The 21,738-nt window shown below is 40.1% G+C and overlaps 1 protein-coding gene across 1 annotated transcript in view; it reads right to left on the reverse strand.

Annotated features, from left to right (window-relative positions):
* LOC122069689 (protein PHYLLO, chloroplastic) overlaps nucleotides 1–21,738 on the reverse strand; it is a 53,433-nt gene that overhangs the window by 22,756 nt on the left and 8,939 nt on the right. Inside the window, exons 2-5 of the mRNA XM_042633757.1 lie at nucleotides 21,246–21,404; nucleotides 9,923–10,048; nucleotides 9,714–9,845; nucleotides 9,515–9,632 (exon numbers count right to left, since the gene is read on the reverse strand). Of these exons, the coding sequence (XP_042489691.1) occupies nucleotides 9,515–9,632; nucleotides 9,714–9,845; nucleotides 9,923–10,048; nucleotides 21,246–21,334 (465 nt within the window). The 5' untranslated portion in view covers nucleotides 21,335–21,404. The remainder of the gene's footprint in view (nucleotides 1–9,514; nucleotides 9,633–9,713; nucleotides 9,846–9,922; nucleotides 10,049–21,245; nucleotides 21,405–21,738) is intronic.

Below are 21,738 nucleotides of genomic sequence, written 5' to 3' on the forward strand. Positions count from 1 at the left end.
AATGGCTGTTAAGTCATCAAATAAGTTCTCCTAATACCCAAACTACACCCACAGGGTTGAATACCAAATATAGCCTTCATGAAGAAAAATGGAGGAAACCATTCTTCTCTCTGGTGTTTAGCTCACTTTCAGCTCATCTTCTTCTTCAAGGTTGAAACCCTAGGCTCCATTCTGCTGAAGCTCAGCTCGATTGGAACCCTAAATAAGCGTTGAAGCTCTGCCCGCGTGAATCCTGCCAAAGCCCTCTCACAGCTGCTTGCTTGCGTCGACATCGCGCTGAAGCTCTGCTCGATTGGAACCCTAGGATTCCTCCTCTCATTTCCAATTCTTCTTGTTTCAAAGCCCAGGTAATATATTCATCCATTTCCCCACCTACATTGTCCAGTTCAGTATCTTTTGTTTCATTGGCATCGATCCACCTCTCATTGTCTTCCTCCAAAATCTTCCACATTGACATTGGCCTCTCCTCTCTCTCTCTTCCTTCCTTCTTCTCAGGTGCATCCAAGCGCAAACTCTCTTCTTCAACATGGGGAGTTGTTCTTCTTCACTGCTTCTTTTACTCTTTTTTTTTTTTGCATCTTCTATGACCACTTCCGCTACAAGGTCAAGGTCTACTCAGTGCTTCTTTCTTGAGACATAAACATCAGTATCGTCACTAATTTCAATCACAACTTTTCCTTTATCTACGACGCCAGGCACTCCCTCTCTTCCTCCACCATCTGAGGTTCACATGGATGACTTTCACCTACATAAAAGACATCGTAAACGACGATAATACCTCTCTGCTCCTATTTTACAGCTCTGAGCAATCTTTCAAAGATTTATAAAGGAAAACAAGAAAACAATAAAGGAGATACCTTCATCACTAACGCTCAAGTCCAAATCTGAAGTCGAAAAGTATCTTCTTCGTCGGAACCATGTCCGTACCCCTGCATCTTGGCTATTCAAATTCAAGGATTGTTATAGGGAATCGTCAATACATCTCAACTTGTGTCGGAAGTCGGAACGAAAGAAAAAACCATATAATTATAGGATTCAAAGAACCGATTTCTGTGTACTTCTTCGCTGTGAGCAGGAAGAGCGATGAAGTAGATGTATGAGTTGAATAGCTTTTTCGTGAAAATGAAACAAGAAGTACGGTAGAGAGAAGAAGGGTTTCCTCCATTTTTCACTTCATGAAGGCCATATCTAGTATTCAACATGTGTGAGGGTAGTTTGGGTATTAGGAAAACTTATTTGATGACTTAACAGCCATTTCTCAAGGTGAGGGATGATAGAAAGAATTTTTGAGTTTAGGGGTAGGGGAGTGATATTTTTGAAAAAGTGTAGGGGGAACTTGATATTTTGCCATAGTTCCGGGGAGGAGAGTGATATTTCCTCTTTGTTAAAATATACCATCTATTCGAACTGAACTGGGGATCCAAAAGTAATAACGTCAAATCGACTTTCATCCAAGCAGGCTAATTTAGTACTGTAAGTGAGTAAACAAAACGCTACCTAAAAAACAAAATCTGTTCTCAAAGAATAAAATATTAGGAAAATGATTGATATCAAAAAATCAGGTGGCTAGATGGGGCTAATAATCAAAGCGAATTCAGTAAACTTATGGTAGAATACTTGCTGAAAAAATGATCAATCCAACGGAAAGATTATAAAATATGAGCCAATCCTAATTACACTAGGAAAACAATATAACAGTTATTTAACACACCAGAATAGAAATCAGAGAACAGAAATATGTTGAACATTCAATTCTGAACACAGAGTCTAAATCTCAGTGGAAAACATATCAATAAAAACCAGAATTTGATCCAGTTTACTGTTGTACAGTATAATACTTGAGACAGACTTGCAGTTGAGAAATAAGGGGAGAATAGGAAAGCAGAAATATCTTAAGATCCAATGGTCAGAACCTTCTCAAATTCAAATTGAGTTCTTGATTAGGGTTTTTGAACAAGTGATAAAAATCTTAGGAAGATCCAATGGCTGGTTTGCTTAACCTAAAAAAAAGTGTTGCGTATGAACTTCTAGAAATTATGGTTGTAGTTGCAAAAATTCCAGATTCAAACAATTACTTTTTAATGCCTGAGATCAGAGAATAATTGCAATGACCAACAAAACAGTAAGAGATCAATAGCTTGAAGATGATCCACCCAGGCTTCTCACCGCAAGGTGTCAACTAGATTAGACACCAATCCCTTTTTCTTGATCGAACACAAGGGGTTTCTTGATCAAACATGAGAGGTCTTTAATAGAGAACAAGAAAGCAAAGCTTTTCATTAATTAACTTTCATTGGCCCTTATAAACTTATATAGAAAACTCATAATTAGACTTGGACACTAAAAAAAGAAAGGCTTAACCCAGTCCTTAACTAATAAGGACACCTAAACTGACTAGGAAATTGAAATAACAAAGAAAATCAACACAAAATAGGATTGAACTTTCTTGTGATACGATATTACTATGTCTTGTTGTTGAGATTGACGCTAATCCCGATAAGGGATTAGCGCTAATCTCAGAACCTGATAGGGGCCTTTTGGTCCAATCAGGTTCATACTTGGTTTTTAGGGTTGCCCCCCTTGTGAGGGGCTGTTTTGTAATTCTGTTTTTTGTTTTATGCTCTACATATACAATATAATAACCTGCGATCAGACCTATTCTGGACTGATCGCAAGCTGCTCTGTTTTCGGACTGCTGTCGGCTCTACTTCTTCTTCTCCTCTTATCTTCTTCTTCTCTTTTCTGGTTTTGGTTACAAGGTTTTTATATTGCAACATGGTATCAGAACAGGTCTAAATCACACCGATTGGCTAAGCACAAATCATCGCTGCTGATTTCGACCTAGCGGTATTGTTTTTCTGGTGTGCAGCCACCTCCTTGCTACATCTATTACCTGGTTTGACCTAGTTATCATGATATAAGTAAAACTAGGTCTCTTTTTTATTACTACTTGCTTCGTATGTGTACTGGTTGAGGTCGAGACTTCTCCCTCCCTGTTTTTATGGTTGCTGCTCCTGTTTCTGCAGTGTGTATTGCTGCTGTCCGCTGTTTTATCTTCCTATACTACTACCTTCTCTAGCAGATTTGTTTGGTCTTCTATCAAGGCTATCTCGACCCTAACTGCTGCCCCTATCGGATCAATATTTTTTTGGTGTTTGTGGTGTCCGATTGCTTACTACTGCTGGTGTTTCAGATCTGATTTGTGGGAGATTATTATTTGATTCTCATGGCTGAGATCAAATCCCTTACTACTACTACTACTACTTCTTCTACCTCGGACAATGTGAATGTCCAGATTACATCTATCAAGCTTAAGGGAAGCTCGAACTATCTTCTTTGTGCTCAGTCGGTTAAGGTTTATCTGATGGCAAAGGATAAGCTTGATTACACCACCTCTGATCCTCTCAAAGAATCTGACTCTGGTTATACTCAATGGTAGAAAGAGAATGCTTTAATCCTTATATGGTTATGGAACAGTATGGAACCAGATGTCGCTGCTAATGTTATGTTTCATTCTACTGCAAAGGGAGTGTGGAATGACTTGAAGGAGACCTACTCTTAGGAGAAGAACATGACTCGTATCTATGATATCTATGAAAAACTGTTTCAATTTCGCCAGTCAAACAAGTCACTTGCAGAATATTACAGTACTTTCAGGGGTATGGTTGAAGAACTCAATGTCTTCCAACCTTTGACCACTGACATTGATAAATTGAAGGCTCAGCGTAACGAGTTCTTCGTTTCCAAATTCTTGGCTGGTCTGAACAATGACTTGAAGGCAGTGAAGGGTCACTTATTGGCAAGGGATACTGTTCCTACTCTGAATGATACCTACTCACGACTGCAGCGAATTACCTCTTCCACTACACCTGATCAGTCTTCCAAAGACAATTCTGCCTTTCATGCCAACTGTGGACATGGTCGCGGTCGTGGGGGAGGTCATGGGTCGGCTGGTCTTGGATCTAGTGGACAGTCCTCTGACCGTACAACTCGCCAATGTACTTTTTACAGAAAGCCCAACCATACTGTGGAGACTTGTTGGGAAAAACATGACAAACCAGAGTGAGCAACACAATTAGCTAATCATGCAGTGTCAGATGAGGGCACGAACACAATGGCTCCCGTTGACACTAAACCAACATCTTCTTAGGAGATTCAACTACTGGTCTGTGCGATCACATCAACCGGTTGCTCCGGAGCTTGCACACTCTTGAGGCATCTGCTAATACATCTACTGGTGCGTCTACATCCGTTGCTACCCTAGCCCATATAATTAACTCAGCCCTTCTTACTACTACAGCTACCCCCTGGATCATTGATTCAGATGCTTCTGCCCATATGACCGGTAAGTCATCACTTTTTAAGGACTTTTCTACTAGTTTTAGTTCTAACTCTATGATCCTTGTTAATGGTGCTTCAACACCGGTTTTAGGTCACGGTTCTATCTCACCTACCCCATCTATAAACTTATCCTCTGTCTTACATGTTCCTCAATTTCCATTAAGTCTTCTCTCTATGAGTCAACTAACTAGCTCGTTAAATTGCTCAGTAACATTCTTTCCTTTTTATTGTGTCTTTCAGGACCTTCACACGAGGAAGACGATTGGTGGAGAGCATAAAAAGAATGGATTATATTACCTCAACAGCAGCTATCCTACCTCTTTTGCTGCTGCTACGGCTGTTGGGGACATCACTCCTTTCCAATGGCATTGTCGTTTAGGTCATTTGTCGCTTTCTAGGTTATAGCTTTTATTTCCTAGTTTTAAGTCTACTCCTAGGTTAGAGTGTGAGGCTTGTGAGTTGGGGAAACATCACCGTGTGTCATTCCCATCTCGCTTTGTGTCTCGTAGTCCGTCTTTATTTTCTTTAGTCCACTTTGATATATGGGGTCCTTGCAGAGTCAGTAATAGATTTGGGTTTCGGTATTTGGTGACTTTTGTGGATAATCATTCTCGCCTTATATGGCTTTACATGTTAAAGGACAGGTTTGAATTTTTATATGCATTTACAAAATTCCATAATGAAATAAAGACTCAGTTTGGCATTCCTATTAAAATCTTTCGTTCTAATAATGCTTGCTCAAACTGATATTTCTGATTTTTCAGATACTCATGGGATGATCCACCAAACTAGTTGTGCCTATACTCCACAGAAATTGGAGTAGCAGAGCGCAAAAATCGGCACCTCCTTGAGGTTGCCCGAGCCATAATGTTGCATATGCATGTTCCTATGCATTTTTTGAGTGATGGTGTCTTAACTGCATGTCATTTGATTAACCGCATGCCAACTTCTATTTGTCCGACAAATCTCCCTTCTCTATTATGTTCCCTAATTTACTGAGTTTTCCTGCTCCTCCTCGGGTTTTTGGGTGTGTGTGCTTTGTTCATAATTTGCACATGCAAGTTAATAAGTTGTCTCCTAGGTCTACTAAATGTAGTTTTTTGGGCTATTCTCGTACTCAGAAAGGGTATAAGTGTTATGACCCTACTACACACAGGAACTTTGTCAGTGCTAATGTGACCTTTGAAGGTACTTCATTCTACCCTCCTCCGGTGCCCTCGTCTAGTGTAGAGTGGTCTTCTCCATCTCCTCCACCCATACCCTCCCTTATACCCTTCCCTGATGCTCCTAGTGCCAGTGACTCCCCTCCTCTACAGGTTTATCAGCGTAGGAAGAAGATTGGACAGCCAAGTGGCAAGGTAATTACTCCAGATGCTTCACTCCTTCCACTACCGGCTTCCTCTGGTGAAGCTCCTCTTCCTCCTCCATCTGATGACTTACCAATTGCACACAGGAAAGTACTTGTTCTTGCACTCACAAATCTATGGTGTACCTTATTGATAAATTTGTATCTTTGTCTCATCTTCCCTCTCCTATCCATGGTCTTGCCCTATCTCTGTCCACTAACCCTATTCCCCATACCCACACTGAGGCCTTCCGTATCCTTTTCTTTTGAGTCGTGGTACCTAGAGTTTGGTAGATTTACCTCCTGGTAAGGATCTGATGAAGTGTCGCTCGGTGTACACTGTTAAGTATCATTCTGATGGCTCTGTTGAGCGGTTGAAGGCCCATCTGGTTGCTAAGGGGTATACTCAGACATATGGTGTTGATTAGTTTGAGACCTTCTCCCCGGTTGCTAAACTGAATGCTGTCAACTTTGATTGGCCCTTATTTCAGTTGGACATCAAGAATGCTTTCTTGTATGGTGATCTACAGGAAGAGGTGTATATGGAACAACCTCTGGGGTATGTTGCTAAGGGGAGAGTACAGGTCGTGTCGTTTACACAAGACTATATATAGGCTGAAATAGTCTCCTCGGGCATAGTTTGACAAGTTCAGTGCTACTATAGTTACTTGTGGTTTTTCTCAGTGTTATTCTGATTATTCTATGTTTGTTCGTTGCAGAGGTGATAAGCTAGTTGTCATGATTGTATATGTTGATGATATTATTCTGACGGGTAATGATAAGACAAGAAATTCTGAAGTAAAAGATCATCTCCAACACCATTTTCAGACAAAGGATCTAGGCCAACTTCATTATTTCCTTGGGATTGAGGTAATCCGCTACAAGAAAGGGATCAGTCTGTCTCAAAGGAAGTATATGGTGGATCTTCTATCTGATACTGGAATGCTTGCATCAAGACCTATTGATATTCCTATTGATCCTCACCAAAAGTTTGGTGTGGATGATGGTGAACCCCTCCAGGATGTGCATCAGTACAGGAGCTTGATTGGCAAGTTAATTTACCTCACTGTGACTCGTCCTAATATTTCTTATGTTGTTGGAGTTCTTAGTCAGTTCATGCAGTCTCCTCAGAAAGCACATTGGGATGTTGTTGTTCGTGTTCTTCACTATCTCAAAGGTGCCCTGGGAAAAGGTTTGATTTACCGTCCTAATCGGCATATGGACCTAGTGGGGTATTCTGATGCTGATTGGGATGAATCTGCTAATGATCGAAGATCTACAACTGGATATTGCACATTTGTTGGAGATAATCTTGTTACGTGGCGCAGCAAGAAGCAGACTACTATTGCCCGGTCCAGTGCAGAAGCTGAGTACAGAGCTATGGCTCATACCATTGCTGAATTGATGTGGCTACGGTTGTTACTTGGAGCTGGGGTTTCCAATGACCAAGCCAATGAAAATGTATTGTGACAACCAAGTTACGATTTATATTGCTAGTAATCCGGTCTTTCATGAGAGAACCAAACACATAGAAGTGGACTGCCATTTTGTTCATGATGCTATTCTGAAGAGGCTGATTGAGACTCCGTTTGTTCCTTCATCAGATCAGTTAGCTGACATGTTCACTAAGTCCTTCTTTGCCCCTACTTTTCACAATGGTTGTACCAAGCTTAGCATGAGTGATGTGTATGCTCCAGCTTGAGGGGGAGTGTTGAGATTGATGCCAATCCCAATAAGGGATTAGCGCTGGGGACCTTTTGGTCCTATTGGGTTTATACTTGGTTTTTAGGGTTGCCCCCCCCCCTTGTGAGGGGCTGTTTTGTAATTGTGTTTTTTTGTTTTATGCTCTATATATACAACATAATAACCTGCGATCAGACCCATTCTGGACTGATCGCAGGCTGCTCTGTTTTCGTACTGCTATCGGCTCTTCTTCTTCTTCTCCTCTTATCTTCTTCTTCTCTTTTCTGGTTTCTGGTTTCTGGTTTTGGTTACAAGGTTTTTATATTGCAACACTTGTAATTAACTTGGAGAACGTATTATGATTATTATAATATCATTTAGTTCTCCCCAGTATTGAGGTTGAATACATATGTTTTCCATTCCGCTGCATTGATTTCAATTTGGTACTGCTTGTTGATTGTGACGGTTAAGGTACCGCTCCAGAGATCCTGGCAGTGTTATAGAAGGGGTAAGCATCCTAGTCACACCACAAGCATCCAAGTGGAAGTGGGGTGTGAGTCAATATAGGTTGTAGCATAGCGGTATGGCAACTATCTTCAGACTGCACCATAGAATAGGCTTTGCTCCAATGATGGGAAGGAATCACGATTAAGAACATGTGCCCAAATTTGATCAAACTAGACGTTTAGACCAGCCAAGAAGTTATATACTCATAGTTTTTCTTCATGCTTTTTAAAGTTTGTAGCATTAGTGGAACAAAGGTCCTAAAAATCCTCGTAAGAATCCAGCTCTTGCCACATACCTCATAACTCAGAATAATACTGAGAAAGCGTCATCTCCTTCTACTTTGCTTGAATTTTCTTTGTCAGTTCATAGACTTGTGCATCATTCCCCACTTGGGAATAAGTATCCTTGGCAGCCTTCTAGCTCTTGCCAGAAGTATCTAGGAAAAGATAACCCCTTGCAATATTAGAGTTCATCGAATTCAACTAAAATTGAAACTCCATTTTTTCTGGGATGGACCAATAGTTGTAGACTTCTCAGATTCACCTATGAGATATCCGGAAAAACCAAGGGAAACGATTGACAGGAAACAGGATCTTGACCACATCAAGTAATTGCTCCCATCCAATTTGATGGAGCTAATAGGGAACCAAGGGAAGACACCATGAGTTCCATGACTCACTCCATCCAAAACAGTTGATGTAATGGTACATCTGACATGACTGTTGATCTCAAATAATCCACGAACCAAAAACCACAGACTAATAAAAAAGGCCCCATCCAGATCTTCTTAAAAACATATGGAAAACCAACCAGAAAAGGGCTCTCACTGGGAAAAAATCACACCGAGGGTGAAGGATGACTCCTACAAAGGAGACTACGAGAGAAGGAGAAGAGAAACTAGGAAGAGAGAGAGGCGAGAGGAGGAGGCTGCGGCGCTAGGGCAGTAGGGCACGGATCCCAAGATGGATCTCTGCTCTGATACCATGTTGTGATTTGGGGAATTCTGACTTGTGTCAGACTGACACTAGCCATCTTTATTTATAATAAAATGAAAATGAATACAAGTACAACAATGCCCCTAAGGAGAAATATACTCATACCCATATTACAATAGTTTCGAAATATACTTCAATGGAAAATAGCACTCACGTAGTCAACACCAACAAAAGGATTAATTGAGTATAGTAAGTACTGTCCAACATTCATTGTTTATTTAATTCCCGTTTGAACTTGATTCACCCCCTCCCCCACCCACCCACCCACCCTTCTTCCCTACTTTTTCCCATATTTCCAATCAACAAAAGCATATTAGAAATTCATGTATCATAGTTAAAATCAGGTTCTTTATCTACAATTATCCCTCCTTGTCTTTGCCTTTCTCTCATCCTACTCTTTATAGACAAAAAGGTACCTCATCAGTCATCATTCGAACAATTGAATTATGGCACATAAAATGATAATGAAACATTGTAGCACTTGCTCTCAGAAGTCTGGACACACACATGAGAGAGAGAGAGAGGAAAAGTGGGATTTGAAGAAGAAATAGGTTATGCTGAACATAGTAGAAATTATTGACACTCTTTCCCAGCAGAATAATATACTTGTCCATGACCAGAAAAAAGTACAGTGATAACCAACCTCACCAAACCCTACGCTTCCATCTTTGAGAGACAAAGTTAAAATGAAGCCTTCTCGGTAGAACCTTTCTGAGTTGCAAGTGGAGGGAGTTGAAGTACGTGGGGCACAAAGTTCAATTCTGATTTAAACCATGATAGTGAATAAGTGAAACTGTACTTGCCATAATTCTCATACTTATTTTTATGCATAAGTAACTTGCCTATATAAAGAATATTCCATTTTTTGAACCTTGCCCAGAAACAAGCTGCTACAGACATGATCTGGTACAGAAAGCTTTGAAAGGATCCTTAGAGCATGATCAGCTGCTTGACGAGCAGAATTCATTAGAATTCTGCAGTGAGGCACTAAAGGTGTTACACAACTCAAACTCATTTCAGAAATAGTTTTCCAGTCACAAAAAAGTTGAACCTGTGGAAGGTGGCATTATCTTCAATGCGGCTTTCAATTTCAATGACATAGTCAGTGGGTGCATGTCTAGATAGAACTAAAGCATGTTCTAGTTCCATTCTTGTCCGAACGTGCAAATGTTTCACACTGCACAATATATGTCAATTGTCAAAGTGAAGCAAGGCTAAGTATAAAGAAAACACAGACTAGATATATGGATTTATTGTAAATGATTTACAGTGCAGAATAAATGTCTCCGTTTCCTTTGTTTGTATGTGCACATCAGTGTTTGTCATCTATTATTAGACTCCTATCATACAGTTTACACTTTCATTTTGAATCCATTCTAAGATGGTCTACTATTGTCAGAATGGGAGATACTTTTTTCTCACTACTTCACTTTAATTGCAGCGAGATATGTCTATTGATGGGTTTTCCAATATAAGTTCTGAATCATATGAAATGACAAGTATTCTTGCCTAACTTTCAACAACAACAGGCTAATGGTTAAATTTCTTAAAATCAGAGAAATGGCTTTATATCATAAATATTCGAGTCATTGTATTTGTATATATATTTAGGTCATATGCCATTTCTGTCAGCCTCATGCACTGGGATGCCCTTTTTCATGCCATTTCTGGGAACAAATATGGAAATCCTTGAACTTTGGCATGAATTAGGCATTTTGTCACATTAGTTGGAATTGTGACAAACTGCCTAATTCATTCCAACACATTAGTTGGAATTGTCTATAGTGGTATTTTGGTCTTGTATTCATTCTAGATTGTTCTCCTCCATATTATAAATAAATCTAGCCTGTGTCCCACTTGATACAAATCAATTATTCATTCCAATACATTAGTTCAATTAAATTTTTAAACGAGAGATGAATCTAACAGTTTCTTTCCATAGGCTTCTGAAAACTATGACTGAGTAATGAAAAAAAAAAAACACGCTATTAAAGTGAGAGTATATTCACTTGTAGGCAATTAATTACCATTCAGGTCAAAGTAAATCTAATTTACAATAAAAATTCAGGTCAAATGCCATTACAGAAATTTTTTCTGATTCCAAGTGTCTATTGGTTCTTAAAACAATACTAAGGGTACATGAATTCTGCCAGAAATAGGAAATCGAAAATAAATCTGAATGATTGAGAAGAAATAAGAGAGAAAAGAACTGTTACAACCATTTATCCCAAAAGCTCGAGCTTTTTAGTGAGGGAAACAACAATGTATATAACACCCCCAGCACATGCAGACCCACACACACAAGTACACAACTCTACACATGATACCATCACCTGGCACCAAGGGGCACAAACTGTAAAGGCATGACACACAACCCCCTTACACTTACCAAGGAATGAACACCTGACTTCCTGGATCTGAAACCATGTTACAAACACTTGTCCCAAAAGCTCAAGCTGTTAAGTAAGGGCAACAATAATGAATATCAACAAATATGATGCAGGAGAATCCTTCAAATTGGCCCATCGTTCCAATACATAAGTGGGCATTGGCTATTCATGGACCCTTGGGGTTCTATTCAGCAAAGAAGGATGAAGAATCTTATCTACACTCATTACTAGTTTTTAGAGTTTTTTATCCTCAGTTGCTTTCAATGGTTATTAGAGTTTTTTAGTGGGTTTAGCTACCTTTAGGGAAAGTACTACATTAGGTGTTCTTACGTTGCCAAGTAGAGTTGGGAATTGGTTGTTTCAATTTCAAACAACAACAACTTGAAATTGAAGGAGAGACAGATACATTTTTCTTAATAGATTGATTAGGGTTTTGGAAAGCCTCTTGGCTATTCTCCCTTAGCTTCATTAAAGCTCCATCTGCTATTTATCTGCAGCTAATAGTTCTTGCTACTGTCAACTTCTTTAATCTCTCCTATTCTCACGCTTCCATTTGAGTGTTTTTTCGATCATAGCTTACGAATTATGTAAGGCTTTCCGCTCAATAACTTTATAAAAGACAAATTTTGTTGATAAAGAATCAATCAAGGTGTGATTTTTTTTTTAACATTTCTGCCGGGAATTGAATTTTATTTTTACCTCAAGTTGAATCCTGGGTTTTTACACTTCTGTGGATTGTGAATTCAACTTCGTTGGGCTAGAGAATATAGAAAACTTGCTTGGTTTGATTAAAACCCTACAAAACAATTCAAATAGTGTGGGACCCATCTTGATTGGGCTTTGTATGGTTGGGATTAAGACCTGTGTTTTTTTTTTTTTTTTTTTAATTATATTTTTTTCAGCTAGCCCTTTTCTTCTGATTATTGGTCGATTTTCAGAGAGATGAATTAAGAAAATCACCTTAAAGTTTAACTCATTTTGCAGATGTAAAGAATCTTTTCCCTAAATTTTGACTAATTTCTGGTCAGTTTTATGAATATTCATCCAGTTGAGTTTGTATTGGATTGATTGGGTGGTGGCAGCAGTGTACTAATTGAGGGTCTCTCAAATTTGTGCTTGCATTAACAATATTAGAAAAAGAAAAAACCAAGAGGAATATAAAGTATCAAACTTAACTTCTTTACTTTGTATCATGCACTTCATTGTATTCCAAAGAGAATCCTCTACATTTCAAAGTAAATTGTAGTTTGGAACAAAGTCTAGAGCTGAGACTTTTGGGCAATCTTTTTTAAATGCAAATGAATCTCAGAAACCCAAGGTTTCCTTTCTTCAATGCAGATTAATATCACGGTGAAGAGCCCTAATATTTGCTTGAAGTCCCAATCTTTCTATAAGTCTTGTAAAGACCACTATTCTTTTTTCTTCTTTCCTGTTGAATAAATTATAAATAGTATAAAAAAATGGACATTTAGCAATTTCGATTTCTCCCTATGTTGATTGAACATGCCCATCCATCAGGGCAATTCAATACAAATAATATGGTGTATGTGTGCTTGGGACTTGAGAGAGAGAGGATGGTGATGTGGTTCTGTCTCCTTCTTCTTTCCTTCCTCGGTGCCGAATCTGACTAATAGGGCAACCCCCCCCCTCCTCTGTGGATGCAGTTATGTACAGTTGGAGATGCATGTTGTTATCGTTTTTCCAAAACCTTGCTGTTTATTGGGAAGTGCCTTAGCGAAGTTGCTTGAGAGACAAAACCATCAGGCGCCTTTAAAATTCATCGCCATTTCGTTGGTATTGGTCAAGTGTTGGATAGGGCCCCTGACGCAGAGCTAAGCCCAGAGATCATCACTGGCTCCAGGCCAGAGGAGCCAGAGATGGATTTTGACCCTATTTTGGAGTACAAGGTAGAAGCTATGGAAGGGCTGGAACAACCGAAACAACTGTGGAGATCAATGAGGCTAAGGGCAGGGAAGGTCCAGTCCAAATATGGGCCAAATCAGAGCTGATTTGGTGGCCCAACCTGGGCCATGATTTCTGGCCCAGTCCGCGCTAAAACAGGGGTGTTCTTGTAATTTAATATTTTTTTTTAGATGCTGCTGGACTTTAAGTGAGGGGTATTATGGACATTTAGGGTCACCCTACCTATTAGGGTTGGGATATATAATGTAAAAAGGTATCAAAAAGGGGGGACTCATCATTAGGAAGAATAGAAGTGGCGGCTAGCCTTTTCTTAGCAGATTTATGCAGGTTTTGTGTATGTTTTCTCATCTTTTGATAATTGAATGAAGTATTCACCTCTCTTTCTTTTATCAATCTTCTTTGTTTCTTCATTCTGTTGCAATGTAGAATTGAAACGAAGTTCTTTGGATTAGTTTAGAGCTGTTCTTGGAGTTTTGGTGACTTTCGGTTACAGGACTGGTTATCAGATATAGGCCTGGACTGCATCAGTTGGTATCAGAGCTTAGATCCATCAATGTCGGGAGGTAACAATCAATCGGATGCTCTTGCAGCTATTTTAGAAGAGATGTGCAGAGATAGAGAAGAAAGGCAAAAGGAAAAAGAAGGGAGAGCCATGAGACAAACTATGCTGGCTTTGATGCAGCAAATGGCTCTCAACCAGGCTCCTAGAGTAGAGAAGGAAGTGGCTGGAATAGATTCAGAGTATGAAGAACTTCCTCCTCGTGGACAGCGGGTGTACCAGAGGGGTCCCAGAGGAGTCTACAGGCAGCCTAGAGAGGAAAGAGAGCCCTACAACAACCGTTGGGACATGGGTTTCAAGATGGAGGTACCCGAGTTCTCGGGAGGGTTGGTACCGGAGGAGTTTCTTGATTGGTTGAGCACGGTGGAAGAGATTTTTACGGTGAAAGATGTGCCAGCCGACAAGAAGGTATCATTTCTTGCATCTAGATTCAGAGATAGGGCTATAGCATGGTGGCAGTCCTATAGGTATCAACGATACCTAGATGGTTTGCCTTTGTTGGAGGATTGGGATGAGCTGAAGAGGGATATGAGGAAGGAGTTCCTACCCTTAAACTACAAGCAAACCCTCTTTCAAAATTTGCAGAGCCTAACTTAGGGAGCAAGAAGTGTGGATGAGTATACAATTGATTTCTACAAGATGGTGGCTAGAAATCAATTGAGGAAGACACAAGAACAATTGGTGGTGAGGTATTTACATGGGCTGTGACCATCTATTCAGGATGTCTTGCAAGTCCACACGTTTGCCAATGTTACAGAGGCTCAATCCAAGGCACAAGTGGTGGAGAAAAGCTTAGCTAAAAGTGGAGCTAACAGAGGGGTATCAATTGGAAGAGGTGGGTTCACCAACACCAGGAGTTTTGGGGTTGTTGTGCCGCCTCTTGAGAGGGGAACAGCTCCTATTGCAGCGCCTAATGCACTAAATCAGCAGGGAAGGATGGTAGGACAGCCCCCAACTATTACACCTAATGGGCAGCAAAGAGGCCAAACTAGCAAGGCCAATGTTAGGTGTCACCGATGCCATGACCTTGGGCACTATGCCAATGAGTGTCCCAAGTTGCGTTCTCAGTTGTTGGTACAAGAAGGGGTTGAGGAAGAATATAGTGGAGAGGATTATGATGGAGTGTATGATGATGAAGGCCACTACATTGTGGAACCCAATGACATAAGGGGGAACAACTTGGTACTTAGGAGGATTTTCCTAGCATTAAAGGCAAATGAAGATTGGAGGAGGCATGACATTTTTACCACATGTTGCTTGGTCGGTGATAAGGTGTGCAAGGTTATTGTTGACCCAGGGAGTTGTGAGAATGTTATCTCACAAGAGGCTGTCCAGAAGTTTGGGTTGAAGACAGCCACACCCAATCCCTTATAGGCTTGGATGGCTTAGCAAGGACACAAATGTAAGAGTAGATAGAAGGTGCTTGGTTACATTTTCACTTGGTCCACATTATAGGGACAGCACCTATTGTGATGTAGTACCTATGGATGCATGTCACTTGCTTTTGGGGAGGCCGTGGCAATTTGGTAACAAGGCTGTGTACAATGGGTACAAGCATTGTTACACTATTCAAAAGGGTCCCAAGAAGATTGTGTTGCAACCTTTGAGGGGGGCAGAAGCTATTGAAGGAAAGAAGACTTATCATTTGCCTTCCTAGAGTGGAGTTCGAGAAGGAGGCTGGTGAAGCCATATTATGTTTTGCTCTAGTTTCAAAGACCTTTGCGGCCATGGAAGTTGCTGATTTGATGGAGTAAGTGCCCGAAAAGGCTAAGGACATTTTGGAGGAGTTCAATGACATGTTACCAGAGGAGTTGCCTGCCAGATTACCTCCACTTAGAGACATTCAACATCAAATAGACTTGCTGCCCGGGTCTGTTTTGCCCAACAAAGCCCATTATAGAATGTCTCCTCACCAACACGAAGAGTTGAAACGGCAAGTCATGGAGTTACTAGAGATGGGATACATTAAGGAGAGTAATAGCCCTTGCGCAGTGCCTGCTTTACTAGTGCCAAAGAAGGATGGGAGCTGGAGGATATGTGTGGACAGTAGGGCTATCAACTGAATTACTATTAAGTATCGGTTCCCTATTCCTAGGCTGGATGATATGTTGGATCAGCTTAGTGGAACAACTATCTTTTCGAAGATAGATTTGAAGAGTGGCTATCATCAGATCAGGGTGAAGCCTGGAGATGAATGGAAGACATCATTCAAGACGAAGGAGGGCTTGTTTGAGTGGACAATCATGCCATTTGGGTTGTCCAATGCACCCAGTACTTTTATGAGTCATGAACCAGGTATTGAAGCCATACTTGAATGACTTTATTGTGGTGTATTTTGACAATATTCTTGTGTATATCAAGACAGATGATGAGCACATTTAGCATTTGCGCATGGTGTTGAGTACATTAAGAGAAAACAGCTTGCATGCAAATCCAAAGAAGTGTATCTAGATGACTCCAAAGCTGATTTTCTTGGGCTATGAGGTATCTGCTGAAGGGATCAAGCCTGATGATGATAAGATCAAAGCAATGAGAGATTAGCCGACTCCAAGGAGCACATTTGATGTTAGATCATTTCATGGGTTGGCAAGTTTTTATAGACGCTTCATCAGAGATTTCAGCAATAATATGGCTCCTATCACAGACTTGAACAAGGCAACCAACTTTGAGTGGACCATTGAAGCACAAAGGGCATTTGAGGAGATAAAGGAGAAGCTCACTAGTGGTCCAGTGTTGGCATTACCCGACTTTGAGAAGATTTTTGAAGTGGACTGTGATGCTACTAAGATAGGGATTGGTGCGGTGCTTAGCCAAGAAGGTAGGCCCATGAGTTACTTTGGTGAGAAAGTTTACGGGGCAAAGCTGAACTACTTAGTTTATGATCTGGAACTGTATGCCATTGTCAAGGCATTACAGTACTTCAGACATTATTTGATTCAGCGCAAGTTTGTGTTATACACTAATCACCAAGCTTTGAGATGCTTGCAAGGGCAGCACAAGCTTAGTGATAGACATGCCAAGTGGCTGTCCACGTTACAAGAGTTTGTGTTCTCTACCAAGCACAAGTCGGGAACTATGAACAAGGTTGCAGATGCACTGAGTAGGAAGCGTTCCTTGTCTATGATGAGGGTGGAGACTTTAGGCTTTGAGGAGCTTAAAGAGACTATTCGGCTTGATGAAGATTTTGGTCCTATTGTCACCTCTGTGGAGCAACAGGAGAGATGTGACTATGTGATGGAGGATAGGTACTTGTTCAGAGGGAACTGTCTTTGCATCCCCAACACTTCTTTGAGGCTAGTGATTGTGCAGGAGTTGCACAACTAGGGACACTTTGGGAAGGACAAGACGGCTTAGTTGGTGAAGGAACGCTTCTATTGGCCTGGGATTGACAAGGATGCTCAATTATTTGTGAAGTGTTGTCGTGTTTGTCAGACTTCAAAAGGGACCAGCAACAATTAGGGATTGTACACACCCTTCCCTATTCCAGAGGGGCCTTGGAGCAATGTTTCCATAGATTTTATCTTAAGTTTGCCTCGGACATAGAAGGGGTGTGACAGCATCATGGTGATTGTGGACCGATTCAGCAAGATGGTGGTTCTCATTGCTTGTAAGAACACCATGGATGCTAGTAGGATTGCTGATTTGTATTTCCTAGAGGTGGTGCGCCATCATGGAATTCCATCGAGCATCGTCTCAGATCGGGACACGAAGTTTATGAGCCATTTTTGGAAGCAATTGTGGAAGAAGTTGGGTACAACTTTGAACTTTAGCAGTCCCTACCACCCACAATCAGATGGGCAGACGGAAGTAGTTAATAGGAGCTTGGGGAACATGTTGCGAGCTCAAGTGAAGACCTTTGGCAGTTGGAACTCTATTTTGGCCAAAGTGGAGTTTGAGTTTAATTGTTCTGCTAATCGATCTACGTGTTTCTCTCCATTTTAGATTGTTTATGGCAGCAATCCAAAAGGACCTCTAGATCTGATTCCTATTCCTACCATAGTTTTTAAGGCGCTGCTAAGGCGACGCCTTACTAGCGCCTTGGCACTGATGCGGTCTAGAGATGGTAAGGCAGTGCTCCGCCTTACGTGAAGTGGCGCCTTATGGGTTTTTTTTTTTTTTTTTTTTTTTTTTTTAACACATTTTAAAATTACTTGATGAAGGTTCCAAATATAGATTTTTTATTGGTAGGTATATGATTTTATTAACACTTGAGATGTATGGGATCAACTTTACTCCACCAAAAATAACCAAAACAAACAAAACAAAAACACGATTCACAAACAAAGTTTGGATTTTGTCAAGGGTTTTAAGAAAGAGCTTTGAGAAGGAATCAAGGAACAAGGAAGAACCACTTATCTAGGCGACCATTTTGCTCCGGTAGCGGTGAGCTTCATTCTTCATTGACAGGAGTAGAAATATAGTGAATGATCTTAGGGCTTTGGCATCATAGAGGTAAGTATAATAAATACTAGTATTTTTTATGTCTTCTTTTCTTTATTTTTATAATTTTGCTTCATGATTATGTATTTATATTATATGTTAATATGTTATGATGATTGATGAAGATGAACTTAGTTTATTCACTTTATTGATTTGTTTTCTTGATGAATATCTTACATTGGTATGAATATGAACCTTTAATATTTATTTAACATATGAGTAATAGGATTCAACTAGGATTTGAGCCAAATAGATTGGTTTTATAAAAAAATTACACAGGAACACTTTAGTCAATAAGGCGACGCTTTATGTCCGCCTTATCTCCAAGGCGCTCCGAAAGACCCTCAAACACCTTCGTCGCCTTACCGCCTTAAAAACTATGATTCCTACTCCTGAACATGCACCTAAGAGGGTTAAGACTAGGGTGGAAGATTTGAAGGCCATACATCAGCTGGTCAAGGAGAACCTTGCAAAGGCCTACCAACAGTATAAGGAGCATGTTGACAAGACTAGAAGGGAGGTAGCTAAAGTGGGTGATCTTGTGTGGGTTTATTTGAACCAAGATCGCTATCCCTTGGGGGAGTATCACAAATTGAAGCCGCGCAAGTTTGGGCCGTGTCAGATCCTGGCGCGTTTGGGTTCTAATGCCTATAGAGTGGAGTTGCCAGATGATTTGAACATCACTAATGTGTTCAATGTAAAGCATCTCTATCCGTTTCATGGTGATAACCCGAGATTAAGGACAAGCTCAATTCAAGAGGGGGATCCTGACGCAGAGCTAAGCCCAGAGATCATCACTGGCTCCAGGCCAGAGGAGCCAAAGATGGATTTTGACCCTATTTGGAGTACGAGGTAGAAGCCATGGAAGGGCTGGAACACCCGAAACAGCTGAGGAGATCAGTGAGGCTAAGGGCAGGGAAGGTCCAGTCCAAATATGGGCCAAATCAAAGCTGATTTGGTGGCCCAAACCTGGGCCACGATTTCTGGCCCAGTCCCGCGCTAAAATAGGGGTGTTCTTGTAATTTTCTTTTTTTTAGATGTTGTTGGACATTAAGTGAGGGGTATTATGGACATTTAGGGTCACCCTACCTATTAGGGTTGGGATATATAATGTAAAAAGGTATCCAAAAGGGGGGACTCATCATTAGGAAGAATAGAAGTGGCGGCTAGCCTTTTCTTAGCAGATTTTTGCAGGTTTTGTGTATGTCTTCTCATCTTTTAATCATTGAATGAAGTATTTACCTCTCTTTCTTTGATCAATCTTCTTTGTTTCTACATTCTATCGCAGTGTAGAATTGAAACAAAGTTATTTGTATTAGTTTAAAGCTGTTCTTGGAGTTTTGGTGACTTTCGGTTATAGGACTGGTTATAAGATACAGGCCTGTACTGCATCAGCCCCGCTGCCGCTTTCTTTCATAACAGAGCAGGGAATAACGGCTGGCATAGAAGTCTCTCGCACGCAAGGAGATGCTGCAGCTGAATGTCACGGCTCTGGGGCGCCATGATCCTTCTCTCTGGAACAATCAAGAGCACTGACTGACTGCATCAATCATCGCTCAGTGAACTATTTATTGCCACCAATAGTGCTTCGCTTGCATGCAAGGCAGCATGCCAGCGCCAAGTAGAGCTATCATGGTAGGCAAAGGAGATGCATTTCTGGTACTGGTGGTACTAGACAAGCTCTCAGGGAGAAGATGAGATGGGTGAACGACGGGAATTGAACCCGCACATGGTGGTAGCTTGCTTCCACAGCCTTAATCCACTTGGCTACATCCGCCCCTACTCTTTTTAAAAGATTCAATAGATTCTATTTTTAGCATTCATTAATATTTAATTTAGTTTTTCTTACCTTCATTTTAAATTTAAAATAAAATGAAAATCTTAGACATAAAATCCTAATCCTGTAACTGGATACAAAAAGAAAATGACTTTAAGAAAAAGAAATGAGGAACTTATATTATATAATTTATTTTACTACGATATAAATAATATTATAGTAAAATAAATTACAGATTTCATTTTTATATAGAATGAAAAGAAAATAAGGTACTCAATGAACCAACCCTTTGACTTAAGCTTAAGTAAAAAAAATTTGGCAAAAATGCAACTCTTACCTGATGCTCAACCATATTCAAACTTATTGTTTCCAGCTTTGTCATCAAGCTTCTTCTCCAAAGAAATTAGTAATGAAAATTAACTATTCTTTTTCCTATTCTAATCAGTTATTACAGATTGATGATTGATATGAATGATGTTGGGCAAGGTCAGTCTAAAGTCAACTAATAATTACCAAGGCAATACATTTGATCAGGCTGGTTCCTTTCATCAGTGGTCAATCTAAATTCATAATTACCAGGGCAATGCGTATGTTCAGTCTGAGTTCAGATTGATTAAAGATATCAATGATGTTTGGCAAGGTCAATGTAAACCCATAGGCTATATGTACCATGTCAGATCAGTTTTTGCTCCCTTCACAATACTAGTCCAGTTACTCTAATATGGACCATAGCTGTCATGGCACTGGGATGAGCCAGGAGCCTCAGAGCCTAGGCACCAAGCCAGTTGCCTGGGAAAGGTCTTAACGGGGAAGGAATGCATAAAACAAGGGTTACAAAGCTATGTTTATACTTGGTATACTTAGTAGTAATATCAATATTCATAAGGCCATAAATTAAAGAGACACATGAAGCATTCACCAATCAAACAACAATCATTCAACATTCATTAAAAAAAAAGAAGAAGAAGAAGAAGAAGAAGAAGAAGAAGCAATAAGCAGTCAAGGTAGTATCTGTTCTTCTAATTTTAATCCCTTAGTTTTACTGTGTTCCAAATTTTAACCCCATTTGCAATAAACTGCACCACAAAAGCATACAATCATACATGAGTTTCTTTAAAAAAATAAAAGTAAAAGCCAAAAATGGCAACCGCCTAGGTCAAAACCTGGCCAAGGCAAGGGCCAATTTGTTAAAAACTAGGGAATTGCATACCCTTTCCCCTTATAGAGTGTCTAGGGGACTAGGCATGGCCTTCACAACTGATAGGGGCAAGTAAAAGTGCAGTACCTATGTGCTTGACACAGCTTGCCAATGGAAATGCTATGAGACGTGTAGAAGAACCGATTAAGCAAACTCGGTTGAGTTTGATTTGCCATTGGAAGCAGACTAAAAATTGCGCCACCATGATTGTTTGCCACTATAATTGTCAAAGGTTTCCTCCTTGTCCTTCGAAAACAGCAATATAGCAAGAAAATCATGTATGATTATCTAACTCATCAAATGTAAAATCATAAACCAGCAATCCTGAATAATTAATTAGATTGGCAAAAATGGAAATAAAATTATAGAAAAGAAAACATTCATATCTTATTTAGATGTGAAGTTCATATGTGATGTGTGGTCTACATAATCAGATGAAAAAATGTGTAACATATCAGTTTCAAATAACCACATTCAGGGATCAAAGACGTAGATCAGCAGGAGAAAATTAAAACCAACCTAGAAAGATGGCGCACCTATGCCTATAATAACATATTTGATCCTTTTGGACATATTGGGA

This window comes from Macadamia integrifolia, unplaced genomic scaffold (genome assembly GCF_013358625.1).
Source record: "Macadamia integrifolia cultivar HAES 741 unplaced genomic scaffold, SCU_Mint_v3 scaffold69, whole genome shotgun sequence".
NCBI lineage: Eukaryota > Viridiplantae > Streptophyta > Magnoliopsida > Proteales > Proteaceae > Macadamia > Macadamia integrifolia.